This window comes from Saccopteryx leptura, chromosome 7, assembly GCF_036850995.1.
Source record: "Saccopteryx leptura isolate mSacLep1 chromosome 7, mSacLep1_pri_phased_curated, whole genome shotgun sequence".
Taxonomy (NCBI): Eukaryota; Metazoa; Chordata; class Mammalia; order Chiroptera; family Emballonuridae; genus Saccopteryx; species Saccopteryx leptura.
In genome coordinates, this window is record NC_089509.1 from 24,421,357 (window position 1) to 24,446,212 (window position 24,856).

General features: G+C 32.6%; 1 protein-coding gene across 1 annotated transcript in view; it reads right to left on the reverse strand.

The window, feature by feature from the left end:
- Nucleotides 1-24,856, reverse strand: part of LRP1B (LDL receptor related protein 1B) — a 2,108,848-nt gene that overhangs the window by 491,640 nt on the left and 1,592,352 nt on the right. Inside the window, exons 36-37 of the mRNA XM_066345498.1 lie at nt 17,660-17,794; nt 16,357-16,486 (exon numbers count right to left, since the gene is read on the reverse strand). Coding sequence (XP_066201595.1) covers nt 16,357-16,486; nt 17,660-17,794 — 265 coding nt within the window. The remainder of the gene's footprint in view (nt 1-16,356; nt 16,487-17,659; nt 17,795-24,856) is intronic.

Below are 24,856 nucleotides of genomic sequence, written 5' to 3' on the forward strand. Positions count from 1 at the left end.
AAATGGAACTATTCTAATTTGAAATTTAGAAATTAACTTGTGAAGCCATCTTAAAAAATGGATTTCTGCTCTGGCCGATTGGCTCAGTTGTAGAGCGTCAGCCTGGCATGCAGGAGTCCCAGGTTCGATTCCCAGCCAGGGCACACAGGAGAAGTGCCCATCTGCTCCTCCACCCCTCCCCCTCTCCTTCCTCTCTGTCTCTCTCTTCCCCTCCTGCAGCCAAGGCTCCATTGGAGCAAAAAGTTGGCCCAGGTGCTGAGGATGGCTCTATGGCCTCTGCCTCAGGTGGTAGAATGGCTCTGGTTGCAACAGAGCAATGCCCCAGATGGGCAGAGCATCGCCCCCTGGTGGGTGTGCCGGATGGATCCCGGTCGGGTGCATGTGGGAGTCTGTCTGACTGCCTCCCCATTTCCAACTTCAGAAAAATACAAAATAAAAATAAATAAAAATTAAAAAAAATTCTAAAAATAAATAAATAAATAAATAAATGGATTTCTACCAAAGCAGACTTTTTATTTAAAAAATTTTAATATAAAATGTAACCTGGAAGTATTGTGGAAGAAAATAAAATATAGAAAGACAACACAGAGCATGCTGTAATAAAATGCCAAAAATAAAATGTAGAAAAATAGAAGGTACATTGTTAATTATTTCTTTCACTCATTCATTCAACAAAATATAATATATTATAAATAAGTATACTGCAATACAGAAATTCATACTGTCAGATAAATAAGATCTGTTTTTTTGAAGTTATATCAACTGAAGTTTTTATTTAACTAGGTAACAGCAATGATTAAAATTGAGAAAACTATGTCAATTATAGATTCAGGTAAAAGTGGGAGTGTATTCTGTGCATATTTGAATACATATGTATGATAGATTATATACAAGAAGAGAAGTGACATTGCATATAGAAAGATCAAAGGCCTACATTCATATTTTATATCAACTAACTAGAGTAATTATTTATCCACGAAAAAAAACACTTAAGCTCTATAAAAATATATGTATTCCCTGTATTCAAATCATTTTGATTTATTTTAAAAATTGATTTTTTTTTCCTGAAAATTCTGTATATAATAAGTGTGTTGGACTTTTATAATGGACAAGGAAAGAGATGTGGCTATAATCCCAAGTATATTAACTCTAAAAAATGTTTCATATATATTCACGAAGTCCACAAATCAGAAAGGGAAAACTTTATAGCAAAGAATTCAATTGATATTTTAGTGGTTAGATCTAGGATGAAGCAGACATGAAAATATCTATATTTTTATTAAAGTTAAGATTCTTAAAACTTTAAGGGAGAATAATTATATTAAAAATACTTAAAAGAAAATAACTATTTAACTTACAGATAAAATGCATTGCTCAACTGAACGTTCTAGGGACAAATTTTAACATTAATAATGCTCTTAAAATGACGAGTTAGTCATTGTATTAAAATGGGAAGAGATGTTTGTTATACTGTGAAGGAAGCATTTTGGGAGTCAGGACAATCATGTGATTACTTATTCACTCATCTATTTTAACATACAATAAAGGTAAGTATAAATGGAAATATGTACAATATACTTTAATAAGAATTAGCTTTCAAATGAACTAAATGAGTAATAAAATATTATTTTAAATGAGTAGGCTGATTCAGCTCTTTAATTTATTTAACCTTAATTTTCAGATCTATAAAAATTATAGCTCAGGACATTAATAATCCACAGTCACACAGCTGAAAGTGTCCTTGTCAGGAATACACTCAAGCTTTACTAACTTAGACCTATACTGTCCTCTCTATGATACATGGAGCCACCAAATACAAATATACTACAACAGTATAATAATTTCATATCAAATTTTATTTTGCTTTAGGTATAATAAAGTTTAGGTATAAAAAGTATAACAAAGTTTTCCATACTTTAAAAAAATAAAATATTCAAAGCTGCTTGTATTGAGGAACAGTTTCTGTTTCCCAAGTAGTCCCTATTCATGTAAAATTTGCCATTTATGCATGAAGAAGGCTGGAATGAATGAAAATAAAATTAGGGATAAAAAGTATTCAAAATAAAATTATCTTGAATACATACTTTACTCAAATTTGTAGTAGTGATTTGATAAGCTATTATAATATTGTATTTGAAGCCAAATCTGACTGCAAGAGTAAATTTTATGGATAATTTTTCAACTTAATAAAACTAAAAGATTGTACATCTACCAAAAAAATTAAGCAACATTTTATTAGTGTCAGAGAAAAAAATAATTTGCCCCATAAATTAAAATTAAAAGTAAAGAATTGAATGGAATTAGCACTTTGAGAACCTTTGGGGATTATTATCCAAATTTAGAGGAAGAATACTCAAAGCATATAAAACTGCAGGAGAAAACTTATGAATAATTTAACAGAGCAATTTACATAAATATGTTTGAGATATTTTTAATGAACATAATGTCTTTGTATTGAAGTGTGATCTCCAGCAATGGGAAAAAGAAATGAAAGTTCTTGTCTCTGATTTTTGAGACTCCACAGAAATTAAGATTCAATGATGGTATTTTTAACACATAGATGTTTTCCATATTTTAGTTCAAATTTTGCTGTGGCAAAGTTTGTTGAATTGTATGATAAAGCCAAGAAAATTGTCTTTGGAATATTAGATTAGTAAATCTAGCACTGAAAATACTTCTCAAGGTTATTCTAGACTCAGAAATTTTCAAAATTGTCACAATCATATACTATATGATATATTTAAAATTTATCTCGAAAATAATTTGTCCCAAAGTGAAGAATAAATTGTTATTTGCAGAGGCATATATAGAATTTAAAAACTCAAAATTTAATAAGACACATTCAAAAGTGCTTTGAAGGGTTATAAGAATACTATGAGAAATCATCAAAACATAGTTATCCCTAGTGTCTTCATTAGACACAGAAGTTCTTGGAAGAAAAATGTTAATGGAATTATATCATGAGTTAATTTCCAATTAATGACTGACATCTGGATAATAGGCAAAAAAATTACATTTGTTGTAGTGAAACTGCTTCCAAAGGCCTAGCATACACTTTTTAGTCCCCAAAAGTTGATTGAATTTATTGTTTGACCATTATACTGATGTCAGAATTAGTTTACATACAGGTACACTGACAAAAAAAAAATTGTTTTTATGTCATAAACTAATTTAGTTAAATTCAAACTAAAAAATACATATTCAAGGAATTATAAGTTTCCTTGAATAGTTTCAAATAAATTGTTTTTGTGAATTAAGGCTACATGGAAACAAAGCTCCAAGTTTGATCTGGGAAGGAGTGTAAGGGAAGAAAAAGAAGAATGGATAAGTCCAAACTGGTAAAATAATAAATAGTATTAAATGTGCTTCTTAAATTTTAGATACATAAACAATAGTGGAAACCAACAATTTAAATCAATTATTTTTTTAAATTTAAGTTTCTCTTTGTTGACTGCTAAATGGTTTCCCCGGAGCAGAGATGTGGGCTGCAATTTTACAATTAACTTGGCCTTCTTTCCCATTCCTATTCTTTCTTGAAGAGGGCATGACTTAGATACTTTTTCAGATATGTTAATGAAAACCTGAGATAATTAAAAATTTCCAAGCTGGCACAAAAATGAAGATTGTGTACTTGTCTTATATGGACAGTTGCCTTGGTGGAGAAGAGAATCAAAAATGTCATTGTGTCCTCTGCCAGATTGGGAGTCAATCATGTGTTAATATCTCTACAAAAAGTAAGACAAACAAAATAAAACCCCTACAGATTAGCAACAGCAGCTAGACTGTATGTGAGCATCAGCTTTTTGACAAAAACCGCTTACAATTTATAAAACGTCTTAGCAGTTTCACTAGACTCACTGAAAACACATACTACCAGATGCCTTGTTGGCCAACATGTCAGTGTCTCCATCTTCAGCGCACAAGTGAAATAAATATTATTTCCAATTAATATTCTAAAATATTGTAAAAATATTATTTCTAAATAATATTGTAAAAGTTTGAATACATTTCACAAATACATAAACTGAATTCTTCATTCCCTATGAATATGGTATGATGCACAATGTTCTCTATTACTATGAGGGCTTCTTCACATTTCCTTTTCCTTTATTTATGTGCAGTTTTGTTTTGAGAGAGTATTACAAGCCAATCCCAAACCACTTCTAAATCCTAAATGTGTCACTATTGCATTGAGGCTCTTATGATATACAAAGAACTCAACCAGAGATAGCTGCACACTGCTTAAAGGAAGAGAGTTTAGAGACAGTACTTTTCTGTTTTTGTTGTTGTTGGAATTGTGGTAAATGATTCTCAAATATATTCTCTCATTTCAGTCATGTACTCATTCAACAAATATTAACTATTAAATATCTATTATGTGTTAGGTGATGATGATAAAAATAAATGGGCCTAGTGACACTCATGAAGCTCACTGTTTAATGACAGAGGCAAATAGGTAAAGTATTATTCAAGAAAAATGCTAACAGAAATGATTAAAACTTGCTAGTTGTTAGTCTTTTTAAGTCATGAAATTAGGGGATGACTTCAGCAATAAATTTTTCTTTGGGGCCAAAATGCAGATTACAGGCCATCTAAATTTTCTCTTTCTGTTTGGGCTTAAATCCATTTCTAATTTTTTTTTTACAGTTCTCATTCTGCTATTTATTTTTCTTAAGTTTCATGTTAGATTCCTTCTTGATTTACTATTTTGTGATACTGATTATATAAAATTAATTCTTATATAAACAAAAATAATAGTGTTTCTCAGCCAACACTAGAGAAGTGCAGAGGAAAATACTTCAGAAAGAAAAATTTATTTGAAACATATAATCCCATAGCACATTAGGCTTATCACCATATTATATTAAACTCCTTATTTTATTTATACATTTGCACATGGCCTCACTTTTAATCTTCTTGTTTTTAAAAATACATACATGTACATGTACATGTACATATATGATATAGTTTACTATTTACACAGTTAAATTGTTTTCTTGAGTGAATGGCTCATCTTTTATTAGTTTTTGTGTTTTTAATATATAATATTTCATGTTTCCCTATGATCTAGTAATTTTCCTATGAACTATTTAACACTTAGACTCTTAGAGCCCTAGACTCCTAGTGATCATGAGTTAATTTTCAATTCTGAAAATATTAAACAGAAACTTTAAATAGTTTTTATAACCTTCAAGTTACCCTATATATCAGTCATAACCTGTGGTATATATTCTGCATTGAGACAAAGGGAAGCAATTTCAATAGGTAAATAAAGAAAAATACCATTCAAACTTCTCTTTCATCCTTTTACTGTGTTTTATGGGTTGAGTACCTTGAAAAATTAGGGAAAATTATTACATTTGTAGTGGCTATCTTTACTTTCCATTCAACATGGTTTCGGTGGTCTGAGCTAGGGGCTTCCTCTCACTGTGGGAGGTGGCATGACCTTTCTGGCAATTTTCCGTTACCAGTCACTTAGCTGCAATTAAGACAACTCAGGGCATCTTGATTATTTCTTGTCCTTCTTCTCTCCTTTTAGAGGAAAAAATAAAATCCAAGATTTATGTTTGAGGAAAAAGGATGCAGCATATTGGAAAAGACTAGAAGAGTAAGACCTAAAGAGCTGAAAGAAGTGTAGGCACCCACAGCAGAATTTTTTAGAAAATTCCTAATAAAAAATAGGATGAGATTTTTCTTTCATTTGTCTTCATAATTTCATATGCCTCACTCACAGACATGAGGAGAGAGGTGGCTATGATCTGGGCCATAATTGTTGTATTCCTAAGTTACCTGAGCATCATGATATCTTAATATTATGTACCAGCACCCAGATTAACTATTATTTCTATTGTAAATCAAATTTAATTTCACTTCATTTTTATATGTCTGGTCTTGCCTTAAGATCCAAAATAAACTCTAGAAAATGGTGCTAAACTATACTATCATCTTTCTAGATCAACAGATGTTAAACTGTCATTGAAGACCTTCCATATATTGTTGAGCATATTATAAAAGCATATATATATGTTTTACAAATATATATTATGTATATTTATAAGATCAATCAAAAACCATTTGACAATATGTACTTGAACTCAAAGATGCATTGCCAAACCAAATCTTTGCACTGGAAAGAAACAGTATTTAGCAAGTTATTTATAGTTATAGAAATATAGCTAAATTAAGAGAGGAAATACACATCCTAGTTTGGTGCCTAAAAATAAAACAAAATTACAGAGTATTCATGCTTCATTTATAGATCATATTCCATGGAAAGTTAACTTTTTCAGTATTCTATGGTGACTTTTTTTCTTTTTGTTTCTTAAATGTATTTAAATATATATATATATTTTTAATTTACATTATATATATATATTTCTATGATGACTTCTTATACATCATTGTTATTGTTGTAAGTAGGAAATAACTTTAGCATAGAGAAAATTATCTCTTTTCAATTTTTTTTAAAAAGTGATGGCTTACCAAAAAAAGTCAATGGAGTGGAGAAAGTAATTTTTCAAGCTTCATTAAATTTACATATTCTTTCTATTTTGCATTTGGCTACATTTTAAAAGACCTCAAGTGTCCATTGTTCAAAAACAGGCTTTATGTCCACCTTTCAAGGTACATTTATATTTTGGATTCAGTTAATTTACTCCATTATGGTTCACTTTCTCTTGGTAATACCATCTGCCATATTTTAGCTTCAGGCAGAATATCAAAACATTACTTTATTCTCATAATATGAATTTTAACACTATAACATTACCTGAAAATCAATGTTTGAATAACCTATAGATTGTTCATTTTGGGGCCTTTTTCTCCCCTCTAACTCAAGTCAGTAAACATGTACATAATGTAAAGCAAGAAACATATCACAACTATTTCCAAGCAGGAGTAAATACTTCCTGAAAATAAGCTTAATATTGTAATGGTGCATCAAGTCTTAACTATAAATCCTGAAAAATATCTAGCCTTGAGATTTTATTTACTGCTTAAGACATGTTTTTAAGGAGGCAGGATATAGAGGTAAATAATAGTTAAAATATTGCCACAAAATTCACAATTTCTTGTTTGGTGGAATGAAATGTAAATCTTGTTTTGGGGGCTCAAAATGAAGAAATCAAAACTATTTCCTGACATCTCCAGCTGAGTCAGTCCTGAGCTCAGAGTTGCCAAGGACAGAAATGTACATTTTCAGCATGTGGAGAAAAGACATGACAGGATTCAGTGGCAGATGGAAATAGATGATGAGAAATTACAGAAAACCTAAGGTACGTTTCAGTCTTGTCAAGACAAAAGACTCATAATAAAATAAAAAGAGACACCATGGTTAGGTAAGGAATGTCATGCAGTGATTATAGTATAAATATATAAAATTAACTTTAAAAGATAAATACAGCAAGAAAGAGGATGGCATTCAATGCCTTAAGTGGAGACCACAATGATCAGAGGAGATACACAATGTTTACATACATGGCTGGAGGAGGTCAGAGAGAACAAGAAAACTGGAAGTTAGAGAAGGTGACAGAGAAAGTAAATCAGGGGTCCCCAAACTACAGCCTATGGGCTGCATGCGGCCCCCTGAGGCCATTTATCCGGCCCCCACCACACTCCTGGAAGGGGTACCTCTTTCACTGGTGGTCAGTGAGAGGAGCATAGTTCCCATAGAAGTACTGGTCAGTTTGTTGATTTAAATTTACTTGTTCTTTATTTTAAATATTGTATTTGTTCCCGTTTTGTTTTTTTACTTTAAAATAAGATATGTGCAGTGTGCATAGGGATTTGTTCATAGTTTTTTTTATAGTCCGGCCCTCCAATGGTCTGAGGGACAGTGAACTGGCCCCCTGTGTAAAAAGTTTGAGGACTCCTAAAGTAAATTCTTGAGTGGACAATTAATGAAAAAAAGTCAAGGGGAAGTCAAGTGGTGTGAAACTAGGGGTGGGGGGAGGCTTTGGCTTTCGCTTTTGATAAATCTAGAAATGTCAAGAAAGAAAAAGAGGTGAACAATGCTGCAATGAACATGGGGCTGCATGTGTCTTTACGTATAAATGTTTCTGAGTTTTGGGGGTATATACCCAGTAGAGGGATTGCTGGGTCATAAGGTAGTTCTATTTTCAGTTTTTTAAGGAACCACCATACTTTCTTCCATAATGGTTGTACTACTTTACATTCCCACCAACAGTGTATGAGGGTTCCTTTTTCTCTACAGCCTCTCCAAAATTTGCTATTACCTGTCTTGTTAATAATAGCTAATCTAACAGGTGTGAGGTGGTATCTCATTGTTCACAGTGGCCAGGACATGGAAACAACCAAAAAGCCCGTCAATAGATGACTGGATAAAGAAGATGTGGCACATATACACTATGGAATACTACTCAGCCATAAGAAATGATGACATCGGATCATTTACAGCAAAATGGTGGGATCTTGATAACATTATACGAAGTGAAATAAGTAAATCAGAAAAACCCAGGAACTGCATTATTCCATACGTAGGTGGGACATAAAAGTGAAACTAAGAGACATTGATAAGAGTGTGGTGGTTACGGGGGGGAGGGGGAAAGGGAGAGGGAAAGGGGAGGGGGAGGGGCACAAAGAAAACTAGATAGAAGGTGACAGAGGACAATCTGACTTTGGGTGATGGGTACGCAACATAATTGAACGACAAGATAACCTGGACTTGTTATCTTTGAATATATGTATCCTGATTTATTGATGTCGCCCCATTAAAAAAATAAAATTATTAAAAAAAGAAAAGAAAAGAAAAAGAGGTGAAAACCCATTTCAGAAGTTCAATAAAGAAACAATGGGTATGGACTTCTATTCTAAGATGTTATAAAGTAAACATATGTACAGAAATAAGACATTGGTAAAGTTTTTTGTTTGGTTTTGTTTTTCAAATAAGAGGAAAGTGAGCCTATTTGAAAGCAAAGGGAAAGATTTCCCTGAAAGGAACAAGTTAAAGATGATAGATTTTAAAAGAACAGTTATTGCATGAATTACCTGAGGAAATAGATGTCATTGTGTCTAGAATAAAAGTGGAGAAGTAAAATTTAGTACAAAAGAAAACTTTCTCTAAGGTTATATTCACTTATTTAAAAACATTCACAGCATGAACGTACGTTTCTTTTTCCCATACCATCACATCATCACTGTATCAGAATTAATCACCAAATTTATTTCATTGCTTTAGTACTTGCTGACAGCTTTGCCATCTTCTCCCTTCACTGCTGACATACTTAGAAACTTTTATGACTCATGTTGTTGATCTTATGAATATCCCAGCTCATATTGCTTCATCTTTCACTGTTCCAAAAACCTACATCTCTCTTCTGTTTCTGCCTTACCCAAGCAAGGACATAAATTAAGCTTAATTATTAGTGAAAACACTCCATTTCCAATATGAACAATTTCTGGGTTATCTGATATAAGCTGCAAATTTTGTCCCTATTACTCCCTATACATCTTATTGCTTCTTCCTTAACAAGGTTTCTCCTACAGTCCCTGGAATTCATCTCTTCTTTGTGTGCATTTTCTCCCTTTTCCTCTTTGCTATTTTCTTCCCCTCTGCCTATAAATATTTGCCCTCCTGACTCCTATACTATAAAAAATTTTCTCCAGAACCTACTATCTTTCTAACATACCTTCTATTTTGTCCTCTTTCCCTTCCTTGTCTAAGTTTCTGTAATTGTAGTCTAAATATAGCTCTGTTTTCTAATTACCTTTCACTTATTAATTCTTTATATTTGGCTTCTGCTCTTTCCAATCTCCTGAGATCAATAACAATTAAAAATAGCTCCCTAATCATCAATTGCCTATTCTGGGTTTTTTTGTTTGTTTGTTTTTTATAAATTTTTATTAATGTTAATGGGGTGACATCAATAAATCAGGGTACATATATTCAAAGAAAATATGTCCAGATTATCTTGTCATTCACTTATGTTGCATACCCATCACCCAAAGTCAGAGTGTCCTCCGTTACCTTTTATCTAGTTTTCTTTGTGCCCCTCACCCCCTCCCCCTCTCCTCCTTCCCTCCCGTGCCCCCCCCCCCCACCCCCGGTAACCACCACACTCTTGTCCATGTCTCTTAGTCTCATTTTTATGTCCTACCAATGTATGGAATCATGTAGTTCTTGGTTTTTTCTGATTTACTAATTTCACTCCATATGTTTTTATTCTTCTTAATCTTTGTTGCTGACACTCTTCTTTTTAAAACTTTGTTCCCTTGAGTTCTACGGTACAGTAATTTTTGAAAACTTGAAATGGCTGTGTCTCTCTCTTTCTCTCTCTCTCATCTTTTATTGCTGATTTTCTTTCTTTTTCCTCTATCAATTCATTCCCTAACTGTAATCATCCTTCAGTTTTATTCTTAGATGTATTTTTTCTGTACTCTTTCTTTGGGTAACCTCTTCCACTACTGTGGTTTATTGCCAAGTCAGAATTCTGTTGGAATAAGTAGAAATGGACTTTATATTTATTCAATTCCTGTTTAATTTATACTTTATTCAATATCTCTTCTTCAGAATTTACTACCTCAATGAGACCCCAAGACTTCCAAGACAATTTATTTAAAAGAACAGAATTATATTGCTCTGATTAGTTTTCAAACATAAAAGATCAGATTTTTCTACATCCAAACTTAACTCTCTTATTTATTTTAAGCTTTTCTTTCCTTTTTCCAACTTTGACCAGAGTTCTCCTGGTCTGAGGACTTGCAGTAATAGAGTGACACCTTTTTTCTTATTTACTGCTCTTTCCTAACTGTTTTATCCTTTCTCTTACATTAATGCTCTGGCTTTCTTCATTACTTGGCTTGAGATCAGAAAAAAACCCTCCCCACTCCTCCAAATACTCTCCCTGGAATAATAAATAAGCACTTCAAAATTTTCTCTATTTAAAGAATGCTACAACTTCCATAATCTCTCATCACACTTCTGATCTTTGCTTCTGTGGTTGTTTGGGGCCTGAAGGTAGGTTTAGAAGAGAGGGTCTAGGACCAGTTTAGATTTCATTTGGTAAACTGAAAAAGTTGTCACCATGGTAGTGATTTTAAAACATGGCTGACCTTATTGCTTATTTTATGACCCCAACTTATCTTCCAGCTCATCATGTACTCTTTTCTGCATATACATCATGTACTTATACTCTTGCTAATGGCCTTTGTTTTGCTAATTTATTCCCACACCAACTCAGAAAACTTTCTCCTTGATATCTCCTCCATAAAGCCTCTAATAATCACCACTATTGCTGCTATTACCCTCATTTTTATTATCTCTTTTAATTATATGCTATCTCTTTTCTCTTAAACTTTAATATAATTTTATAATGGTCTTATGAAAATTAGTACTTTAACATAAGATTAGATATGAGATTTAAGCTTGTTACATTAATCTGTCTTTTTATGCCTGAAAATGTATTACTTTACAAGATGAGACTATTCTTTAACTGAAAGTTAATACTTGTTTAAACTGCAAGTTGAAACAGAAAACTCATTGTGAACAGCAGCAATATCTTATTTATACCATCATGTTTCACAGTGCCCACCAATCCTGTTTTGTCAAAATGTGCTGAATTGGGGACTGAAGAGGAATTGAAGATGGGCTGATATGACGTGATTAACAGTGTGTAGCACTCGGTAAGTGTTCATTGAACAAACCAACACAAAGTGAAGTATATGTGAATTACTCTGTCTCAAATTCTCAATCATCATGGAGAGTAGTAGGTATAGTTTATGCTAAAATGGCTATAGAGGTATAAAAGATACTTAAGGAAAGGAAGGTTGGAATAACAATGTGAGGGTGTATACTAAGTTTCAATGAGAAATGAAAAAGAAAACTACAGATTGACAAGTAACAAGAGGCCTATTACATTGAACTGCATGAATCTCTAATAAGCCAGGCACAGAGGTTCTCTACAAAACAAGTGAAGTGTTGAATTTACTACATATATGAAGGAAAAATAATTCTTTATGAGAAACAAACCCATTTTCTGTATATGTATAGGATTTTGCCACATTCCAATTTTATTTGTTTCTACCACTAGAATAATTATACATAGGCAATTGATCAAGTTTTCTCTATTGAGGCTATACTGATTTATTGTTTGATTATGAATTATAATATATTTTTTTAAATACCATCACATTGTAAAGGAACATTTTTATTTTTAAGAGTACAGGTGGAGACACTTAATTGAGTTATATTTTTACTTTTGAAATTAAGCAAAATTACACCTATCCTTCCAAGTCTTAATATGTAGCAGCAGACGAATATGTAGCAAGAGGCTGTACAGAGAGATCAGACCAAATTCAAAATGTTTTTATTAACCTTCTAATATTTCTCCATCCTTTTCTTATTATTGCTTATTCTTTCTTCACTTATAGGTTTAACTTTTAAATTTTCATTATAACTTTATTCTGAAATGGTTAAAACTTTTTTCTTATATGTTTGATATTTTTTATTAATTTATATAATGCTTAACATAAAACTATATATTTATATATGCAACATGTAACACACACACACATACACACATAATGTAGCATAATATTGGGAGTTTAGCAAAACCTAACTCTCCACATAACAACTTGATGACAGAGTAATATACTTAAAAATGGTGACTCAGGCCCTGGCTGGTAGCTCAAGTGGATAGCATCCTCCTGATAAGCCAAAGTTCTGGGTTCAAGCCTCAGTCAGGGGACAAAAAAGAATCAACCAATGAATGCATAAATAAGTGGAACAACAAATTAAAGTTTTTCTCTATCTCTTTCTCTCCCTTCTTCTCTCTCTAAAATTAGTAAATAAATTTAAAAAATAAATAAATAGATAAAATTGCTGATGCAGTTTCCATACCTGTTAAAATGAGAAAATAATACAACTCTAGGTTTTTTATGACCTTTTAAACTGAGTGAAAAGGAAACCACTGGTTAATTTTGAGCAAAGAAGTAAGAGTTACTTAAATTCCAAAAGAATCATTAAACAATCCATAAAAACAGACAAGGGTAGAAGATGGTACCCTGCAATCCAGAGATGTTGGAAGAGTGACCATAACACAGGCTAGATTGGTAGTAATAAAAATGGTGAGGAGTTGGTAGATTATGACTATATTTTGAAGTCAAAGAACCATAATTAATTATGTATTATTAGATATAGGGTATGCAAGAGAGATACCAAATACGATACCAACTGTTTTGGCCTAAGCAACTGAAATAACAAAACTGTTTGTAAACATTAGAGAAGTCATAATTACAGAAAAATGATTCAGCTTAGTTTTAGACCTGATAAGGTTAAAATTTCTGATAGATCTTGTTCTAGTTATCAACTGCTTCTTAACAAACCACTCCAAATTTAGAGGCTTAAGATAACACTAATTTTCATGCTTATGAATTTATAATTTGGTCAGAACTCGACATAAACTCATCTCTTCTTTACATCAACTGTGAAGACAACAAGCCTAGTGTTACACATAGCTATAGATGGGAATGATTCGAAGTTCCTCTCATTCAACATGTATAGCTGCTGTGCTGGCTGCCAGCTGGGCCCTTCTCTAGAGTTGTTAGTTTGAACACCTACACGTGGTTTCTTCATGAAGTTGTTTGGGTTTTTCACAGCAGAGTGGCTGACTTCTAAGAGCATTCCAAGAATACCAGGGAGAAGTTTTAACTTCTTTTATGACATAGCCTCAAAAATTATGTATTGTCACTTCCATAATAGTCATGGGCTCAACAAAATTCAAGTATATGGGAAAGGTGTTTCACCTCTCATTGTAAGAAAATCTTTTGGAATATCAAATTTTGTTGTAATCATCTGGAGAATAAAAATCTGCCACAGATCTCTCAATGAAGATTTCAAATAATCGATTGAATATAAAAATCTAGAGTTTAGTAGGAGTGAGATCTAGTCTAAGTACATACATTAGGATCTTTAACATTTAGGTAGAATGAGACCACCAAATCAAGAAGAGAAAATCAGCAAAGAATGAGCCCCTAGTCAACTACAATATTAAAATGTCAAAGAGAAAAATAACTAAAAAGAAAAAAAGTTGGGATAACTACTATACTAGAATAATTAAGAGAGTTGGTTTTCTTCTTCCTTATATTGTCTCTTTGAAACCCATCCTCTCAATACAAAGTGAGTTTTATCAGATATCCAGTATATACTTGTTGGTCAGGGAAACATAGTTGTCTAAATATGTCAAAATAATCTCTTCCCTTTGGCTATTGACTGATCTAAGAATAGAAATGCAACCAATTTCAGTTGAAAAAAGAGGGAGGGGGGGGTTAACACCAAAACTCTCTTTCCCAAATAAAACAATACAGTTTAGCAAGGAAAAGATGTTTTGGCTTATACCTCCTCTCCTTCCTTAAGTGTATACATACAGCCTGATGACATATCAAGCATGTTGAATGAATGCAGCCATAACATGGAGGATAAGACAAAATATAACTCAGGAAAGATAAACGGTAGTTTAAAAAAATAGAAAGAGAAGTACCTAAGGTTAACACACTTTAGTTAAATGTTATGTTCAGTGCATCAGAGAGCCTTTTTAACCAATGTAACCTTTTCAGTTTTTATATTGTAATCATTGCTTTAGCTTAAAGTGTGTCAAATTTGTTGGCATCATTTCTTCTATATTAATCTTTTTGGTTTCCTTTTTCACTGTACTTATGTTATGACTTAATTTTATAGCATTTGTCAAGAAAGTGAAGCAAGAGATAATATTAGAAAAAAATACATAAATATATAAAAATAGGAAAGGTTATAGAATTTTATAAGATTTAACTGGATGTTTAACTCAGATTGACTTCATTCTAAATCAGTGTCCCTTCCACCGGTTTACTTAATACACCTTTGTGTGACCACCATGTCTTCACCTTTTCCACTCCAAAATGCACAGAAGTTCAATTTATTCATAAACATTCTACTCTTAAAAGAAAAGTAATAACAAAAATATTCTAAGCCAAGTTATAACAGCAATGCTAGAGACACAGTAGATGGGGGGTAATATGCAGTTTTATAATAGAACTACTTCTATCTTATTGTTTCAGAGGAAATAATTATTGGTCAGCAACTTATTCTTTACCAGCCAGTGTACTAACTGCTGGTGGACAGAGAAATAAACCAAACATAGCTCTTCTCTCATAGAATTATAGTAAAGAAGAGAGGCATTATCCAGTTCAGTGAAAAATGGAGCTACTAAACAAATAAGTACAAATAAATAAGCATATATTAATATACAAAATATATAAAAATGAAAGCACTTAGTTCTCTGGTGTCCTATAATGGAACGATCTAATCTATTTTCACAGCCAAAGAAAGAAAAATAACATTTAGCAAAGTAAAAGTAGGAAGGAAAACGTTGTAGGTGATGGGAGAAGGTTGTTCATAGGCTGAGAATGGAAGGGTACAGGAAATATTTGGAACTACAGAAAAAAACTGAGAAATCCTACAAAAACAAATTGAGATAGCAAAGAGACAGTAGCAAGAGTTTGAGACTGAACATTTACATAGAGCCTGATTAAGAAAAATCACAACCGAAATTCTGTACTTACACAAAAGTTGGTGGGAATCCCTTGAAAAGTTTTATGTAGATTTATATTAAAAGAAAAATAGTCAGTCTAGTCTTTTGTGAGGTTAGGACATCAATTGCACTAATATATATATATTATATTGTAATATATGTATATTATATTGTAATATATATTACCATATATATATATGGTAAGAACAGATTTAATTAGGGTAGAGGCTGTGAAGATGGAGAGTGGTAGATTGATATTGAAAAAAATAAACAAAACTTGTTGGCAGATTGAATTCATTTCAATTTTTGGCATATACAGTTTTTGTGCCCATAAAAAGTCCAAATGGAAATGTCAGGAAGACAGATAGACATACTTATCTGGAACTCAGGGGAAAAACAGGGAAGCTTAGGAAGAACATGTTGATTTAGCAATCTTAGCATAAATAGAAAATGAAGCTTTAGAACCAGTAAAGAATAAGGTCAGCTATCAAATGGTTATTTCATTCACTCAGCTAGTAATTCAGTACCTATTATGTAAACAGTTCTAGGGAAGAATTCAAATTGAGAGTCTAGAAACATGTTGGTATACTCATAGATTTACACACACATTAAAACACTGCAGAACAAATATAAGCCCATCAAATATGCACTAAAATATACATGACCAAGTGAAAGTAAACTTTTTCTTCTGCTTAGGTAAGATATGTTTGAGTCTTGTTTCATATATTATAACTAAAAATAAATATTAATGTGAAATTCTGGATTTTTTTTTAATGAAACTTAAGAAAACTCACTTAGAACTGAAAAAAATACACGTAAATCTTAAAATTACCCTTTCTCTGGGTGCACAGCTATAGATCTTGGCTGATCCAGGCCTTGAGAAATAATTACATAACGGAAAGAGCCATTGAGTCTTGCAACTTCTATTAAATTGAAACCATGATCAGTCCAATATATGTTACCTAGGAGAAATACAGATGTGTTTATAATATAGTTATGAGAAATAAACTATTAGTTATGACTGACTAACTATTAATTTTCTGAACATTCATAAAACTCTCAAGAAATTGTTTAATTCCCATATTTTTTTCAAAGATTTTATTTATTTATTTATTTATTTATTTAGAGCAGTGGTAGTCAACCTGGTCCCTACCGCCCACTAGTGGGCATTCCAGCTTTCATGGTGGGCAGTAGCAGAGCAACCAAAGTATTAACAAAAAGATAAGTTTAACTATAGTAAGTTGTTTTGTAAAGATTTATTCTGCCAAACTTAGCGAAAATCCAACATAAAGTACTTGGTAAGTAATTATTATTATATGCTTTAACTTGCTGTAACTCTGCTTTATAAATTTTATAAAGTTACTTCCCTGCTTTATAAATCACCATTACTGTGGAACCGGTGGGCGGTTAGAAAATTTTACTACTAACAGATACAAAAGTGAGCGGTAGGTATAAAAAGGTTGACTACCCCAGAGGTAGAGGTAGAGGAAAGAGAGACAAGAGAGGTGGGAGCAGGAAGCATCAGCTCATAGTAGTTGTTTCTCATATATGCTTTGACCTGACAAACTCGGGGTTTTGAACCATGGACTGTAGTATTCCAGGTCAATGTTTTATCCACTGCACCACCACGGGTCAGGGTACTTCCCATATTTTTAATGTGTACATTTCCTAAGCAGAAAGCTGTAAGTAAATTCATATGCAAAAACTTTCTAAATCACAGAGATTATATATATATATATATATATATATATATATATATATATATATATATATATATATATATATATTCATATGTTAAAAATAAGTTGAAACATTTCTCACCTGGAGAAGGAATTCATTGTAACTTTCTACAGACTTTAGGCAAAAGAGAATTAATGCTTCAGTTTACTTGCCTCATGGAACTTTTGGAAGGTTTGGGCAAAGTTAACACTACATAATCCACTTCTACATAAAAACACTTTAACTGCTCAAAAGCATTAGAAAGAATGAAAACAAAAGTGAAAGAGACTATTAACCCCGTTGGCTAGAATTTAAAATGAATAATAATTGTTATGGGTCAGAATCGGAGTTGTTATGAAGCAGATTGAACCCTTGACAATAGGTGTAAACAAACACAGAAAAGCCATGGGTTATACCAGCAATCCAGTCGATGGCTATCCCTTCCACTCTGCCCAGGCCACTGGTCAGGATGTCTTCTTTCCAAGTCTGATCTCTTTTAGCTCGGCTAATTCTATTGAAGCCCATGTCTGTCCAGTAGATGGTATCATTTTCTATGAATAAGATAGAAATAAAAAAATATGCACATTATAAAAAGTATTGATATACATATTAAGATCACACTGAATCAGTATTTTGGGAGTTAATATCCTGGGTATGCTAATGTGTTTTAAATAAAAATTATTTATTTTTATTTAAAATTATTCTGGATAATTTACTAATACAAAGAGTAATAAAGATATTTTAAAAATATGAAAAAACTTTGTCAGATGTGTTTATTTAAATATTTTTGAAATATAAGAGAAAATGACCTAGTTATCTGTTATCTCTTTTGCTTTATTTTCTTACTTTTACTCAGCAAATAATATTTTTTATCCCACATGAATTTGCCATCTTGATATCAAAACATGTTATTTTGAACAATTTTTTTTTCACATCTATACTTGTGCCCTAGTCTTCAAAATATAAAACAATATAAATGTAAAAATAATGAAGAAAAATAATAAAGGATAGAATAGGTCTTTTCCACATATATTTTGTGAGCAGACAGCACAGTGTACAGAGATGTGTTGTAGAATTGGGCACCTGAAACCTGTATCATTTGTGTTAACCAGTATTACCCCAAGAAATTCAATAAAAAAATCTACCAATTACAAAAAAATGAAGGGATTAGTGCAAGGTGACTAAGCATAGACAGCATAATATTTTCATAAATCATTACTTTTAGTGTAACTTATGATAATATTAATTAATATATGAATTAAATATTAATTAAAAGAAGAATGCTTGAGTAAAAAAACATACTTTTGGAGATAATCAACTTAACAAAGTTTCAAAGTAAAGAGAGAATAGAAACACAAAGCATTTCAAACACATCAAGGGTGTTTTAAGTGTAAGATCATTCATATTATATAAAGCCTTAAAAATACCTTATCATCCAATTATTCCTTCTGAGATAATAGTTTACCAAATATCAACTACAACCCCATTAGATTACTTTTCAAGCTCTTACTTTACAAATAGTCTTAAAAATACTTGATGAATAGTTCAATGCTATAACCGAGTTTGTTTTTTTTTTTAATTTCTTTTTTTTCTTTTTTTTTTTTTCTTTTTTTCTTTTTCTGAAGCTGGAAACAGGGAGAGACAGTCAGACAGACTCCCGCATGCGCCCGACCGGGATCCACCCGGCATGCCCAACAGGGGCTACGCTCTGCCCACCAGGGGGCGATGCTCTGCCCCTCCAGGGCGTCGCTCTGCTGCGACCAGAGCCACTCTAGCGCCTGGGGCAGAGGCCAAGGAGCCATCCCCAGTGCCCGGGCCATCTTTGCTCCAATGGAGCCTTGGCTGTGGGAGGGGAAGAGAGAGACAGAGAGGAAGGAGGGGGTGGGGGTGGAGAAGCAAATGGGCGCTTCTCCTATGTGCCCTGACCGGGAATCGAACCTGGGTCCCCGGCACGCCAGGCCGATGCTCTACCGCTGAGCCAACCGGCCAGGGCTATAACAGAGTTTTTAAATAACTGTTTCATGAATATTTGAATGAAAAATTTGTCTAAAGATTATAAATAAAATATATATGCATTTATATTCATAAAGAGTAAAAATTACAGACCAATGATTTTAAATATGGCCACCAGAAAGACACTAGGTACAAATCATTAAATAATAAATTTGCCACCAAGTTTTTGTGTCGTGACCTAGATGGACATTTGAAAAACAACTCCTTTAAGACCAATATAATTTCCTTCTGGCACAGTGACAGATTATGGAAATAAATAAAAAGGAATTAGTATAATAAACCATTTATCAGTAAGTTTTGGGATTCTGTTTCAAATAAACTATAGTTGTTATTATTTTTACCTATTTGGGGAATAATTCAAAATATCCTCTGTCCTCAGCAATGGTTTAAGTCAGATACACAATTGTTTGAAGCAGAACAAGGACACTATTTTCAAATATATATCTAGAAAGCTAGAACCTGTTTGATTTTTCCTAATTTTTATAAGTATCATTACCATGCTTTCATTATTGAAAAGAGTGAATCAATCAACAAAAAATAAGCATTATTTTGGCATAAATATTAAGCATTATAAACCAAGTTCAATTCTTTTCTTTAAACAGCAGACACATATATACAACAGCTTACTTTTTTACTATCCCTTGTATATAGAAAAGAGCAATCTTGGCATACAAAAGTCAAATTCTAGATTTCTGTCTGAAACAGCCTTGGCTTGCAGTCTTCCAATAGCAACTGCCCATGTTATGATGGGATGATGGATGACAGCTCCATTTTTTATTTCTTGGGTTAAAAATCTCATATTATTCTTAATCACTTTTCTCACACTTCACAACTAATCCATAACCAAATACTCTCATATGTAATCTATTACAAAGTATTTTGGTTCTCTTTATTCTTCTTCCAAATCATATCTATCTTTTTACCACCTCTCACACTCTCTACTATTTATAATGCAAAGTCACTCTGAATGACCTCCTGCCTGCATTTCCGCAACAGCCTCCTAACTTACTGCCCAGCTTCCACCTGTCTCACATTCCCCTTTCCTCATGAGCCTTTTCTCCACTTAGAAGTTATTGCTATCCTTTAAAAAAAAAAAGACCATTTCTCTCTTCTCTACTCAAACTAATATTTCCCTATTTCATCAAAGTTGAAATTAAACTTTGTCCTATGACATCTATTAACCAACCATATACTTCAACCCTCTCCCACTTGGTATCCTTCCACTTTCCCCCCACTCATCCATCTCTAATAACACAGACTTTCCTCTTCCTAAAACAATCCATGTGCTGTTCAGTCTAAGGTTCTCTGCATTACTTGACTTTGTGTCTGGAATCTTTTTTTATTTCCCAGATATTTGCACAGCTCTGTCTCAGCTTAAATATTCCCCTTAGTGAAATTTTCCCTGACTACTTAATAAAGTTATTTTCTTACCATGCTCTATCCTCCTTACCTAATCTATTTTCTTTTCATTGTACAGCATTTGTTACTGCAAACATACTATATATTTATTGCTTTATAAAAATTTAGTGTCTCATGCAGTTCCATGTTCATTGCAGCATTGTTGTTCACAGTGGCCAGGACATGGAAACAACCAAAAAGCCCGTCAATAGATGACTGGATAAAGAAAATGTGGCGCATATACACTATGGAATACTACTCAGCCATAAGAAATGATGACATCGGATCATTTACAGCAAAGTGGTGGGATCTTGATAACATTATACGAAGTGAAATAAGTAAATCAGAAAAAACCAGGAACTGCATTATTCCATACGTAGGTGGGACATAAAAGTGAAACTAAGAGACATTGATAAGAGTGTGGTGGTTACGGGGGGAGGGGGGAAAGGGAAAGGGAAAGGGGGAGGGGGAGGGGCACAAAGAAAACTAGATAGAAGGTGACAGAGGACAATCTGACTTTGGGTGATGGGTATGCAACATAATTGAAAGACAAGATAACCTGGACTTGTTGATCTTTGAATATATGTATCCTGATTTATTGATGTCACCCCATTAAAAAAATAAAATTATAATAAAATTAAAAAAAATATTTAGTGTCTGTTTTGTCTCACAGGAATATAATCTCTTGAGGGCTAGAATTTTATTTTGTTCACTGCTTTATTCCTGGCACCTCACACAGTGCCTGGCACATAGCAAGCTCTAAGTAAAAATTTGATGAATAAATGAATAAATGTGATGTGTTGTATAAAGACTGATTGGAACCTGTTGGACAGAATTGAGAGCCCAGAAATAAAACCATGTACATATGTACAAATAATCTTTGACAAAGGAGCCAAAACACACAATGGAGAAAGGAAATCCTCTTCAATAAATAGTGCTAGAAAAATTGGAAAGCCACATGCAAAAGAATGAAAGTTGACTATACCATGCCCACTGCACAAAAATTAATTCAAAATTATCAAAGAACTAAATATAAGATCTGAAAAAATAAATTATGTAGAATAAAACATAGATACTAAACTCATGAACATTGATCATAAAGAATATTTTATGAATTTGACCCCAAAGGCAAAGGAAGTAAACAAAAAAAAATAATAAATGGGACTATATCAAACTACAAAGCTATTGCACAGCAAAAGAAATAAACAACAAAACAAAAAGGCAGCAAACCAAATGGGAAATAATATTCACTAACAACAGCTCTGATAAGGGGTTAATATCCAAAATATATAAAGAACACAAAATTCAGCAACAAACAAGCAAACAATCCAATTTAAAAATGGGAAAAGACCTAAACAGACACTTCTCCCAAGAAGACATGCAAATGGCCAACATATATAAAAAGATGCTCATCTTCACTAGTTATTCGAGACATGCAAATCAAAACTGCAATCATATACCATCTCACACTTGTTAGATCAGCTGTTATCAACAAGACAAGTAATAATAAGTGTTGGAAAGACTGTGGAGAAAAAGGAACCCTCATTCACTGCTGTTGGGAATGTAAACTGGTACAGCCATTATGGAAGAAAGTATGGTGGTTCTTCAAAAAAATTAAGAGTAGAACTATCATATGACCAAGCAATCCCTCTACTGGATATCTACCAAAAAACTCAAAACATTGGTATGCAAAAACACATGCACCCACATGCTCATCGCAGCATTATTCACAGTGGCCAAGACATGGAAACAACCAAAGTGTCCCTGATAGAAGACTGGATAAAGAAGATGTGTTACATATATATAATGGAATACTACTCAGCCATAAGAAATGATGACATTGGATTATTTACAACAACATGGATGGACCTTGATAACATTATACTGAGTGAAAAATAAGTAAATTAGAAAAAACTAAGAACTATATGATTTCACACATAGCTGGGATATAAAAATGAGACTCATGAACATAGATAAAAGTGAAGTGGTGACTAGGAGAAGGGGTTATTGGGGATAGGGGTGGAGAGAGGGGAGTAAAGAGGGACAAATATAAGGTGACAGAAAATGACTTGACTTTGAATGATGGGCATACAACACAATCAACAGTTCAAATGCTATAGAAATATTTACTCGAAACTGATGTACTCTTATTGATCAATGCTACCTCATTAAATTTAATTTTTAAATAAAATTTTTAAAAACGATCAAAATAATTCAGGCATAAGGAAATGCTGTCTTGTCATTAAATACTGGGTCACTGACTAAGATGTGTCCTTAAAAATGAAGATAGAGCAATGCAGTCATGAGCCAAGGGATGTGGGCAGCCCCAGATGCCAGGAAAGGCAAGGAAATGCATAATGCTCTAAAGCCTTGAGAAAGTAAAGCCCCTGCGGTCGCCTTGATTTTAAGACTTCTGACCTCCAGAACTGTAAGGAAATACATGTTTAAAGTCACTGGGGGGGAGGGAGGCAGAGATCGATTGAGAGTGGATACAATGAAGATATAGCTCTTACCATAGAAAGTTTATAAGCTCATTAAATAGAGGGTATGCACATATAAAAAATTATTAACAGTTCACAATGGTATAGCATGTGCAGAAGAATATCATCAATAGTACAGACAAATATTTTTGCAGGAGTTCAAAGAAAATATTTACAACAATCTTTATAAGTATTAGAAAAAAAGGACACTAAATTTATATGTGACTCTTACTTTTATATTATTCTCTAATAATTTCGCTATCCCTGAAAATTTTTATTTCATATAATCAGGAAGCATTTGTTCTCACATATACTACTACATTTTGCACATAACTCTATTACCATATTGAGCTGAAACCACATCTTTTCATTTCTTCTTAAAAATAGAATGAAATATTTCAAAAGTAGGAACTGCAATTGACCCAACATTGCCAACACAGTCACATGTGCAGTAGGCACTTCAAGAATATTCACTTTGTGCCTGACTTGTGGTGGCGCAGTGGATAAAAGCGTTGACCTGGAACACTGAGATCGCTGGTTCAAAACCCTGAGCTTGCCTGGTCAAGGCACATATGGGAGTTGATGCTTCCTGCTCCTTCCCCCCTTCTTTCTTTCTTTCTTTCTTTCTTTCTTTCTTTCTTTCTTTCTTTCTTTCTTTCTTTCTTTCTTTCTTTCTTTCTTTCTTTCTTTCTTTCTTTCTTTCTCTCTCTCTCTCTCTCTCTCTCTCTCCCTCCCTCCCTCCTCTAAAATGAATGAATGAATGAATAAATAAATAAATAAAATCTTTAAAAAATATAAGGTGACCAACTTAAAAAAAAAAGAATATTCACTTTGTAAATACGCTGAGTCTATCAAGTCCACTAGATCACAGCACTGAGGAACTAAGCAGTTTCCTTGCATTCTTTCATTAGCAATATTTGGGAAATTTGTGAACAAATCACTCATGTGATGATGCATTAAGTAGAAAAAAGAGAAGGAAATAATTAAATCACTCATTCATATCCAAATACCCTTATTAGATTTTTTACACACATATTGCACACCTATACACTCTGAATGGAATAAGTCCACTAATATATAAGAATATGTTTTCAAATACCTGAAAATATCTTCAAAATAAATATATTTAGGTCAAAAGTATTTTAATTAATAATAAAATTAGGCTGAAAGATGGTAAAATTTTACAACAAACCCTAAAGCTTAAAAAACAGAAATACAGGTGAAGACAAAAAAAGAAAAAGAAAGAAAAGATGGACATAAGTATGTTGTGACACTTACTAAAATAATTTTTTTAACTTTAGTTATTCCAATTTAACAGATATGTACAGAATACTTAGTTCATGCCAAGCATTATTATAGGCGTAGGAATATGATGGTGAAAATGGCAAAGTCCTTGTAATCATGATGTTGACTTCTGGAGGAAACTATCTTAGGATATATGATTATCAGTAATGTATTACATAATTACAGGATTATAAAATAGATTTTGTAATTTAAGATAATAATAATTATAATTAGCTCTCTACAGATATAAGACAATTAGGATAATTGGTAACCATTTTCAAGGATAACTATACAGATATTTGTAGCTAGCTATTATGCACTGTAATTACAGTCAAAATTAAAAGAAAAGTCACATGTCTATAAAACAAGGGAGGGGACTTTTTAACACTGAGAAAAGTTAAACCTTTTTTTTTTCAGCCACTGATATAGGAGGCTTTT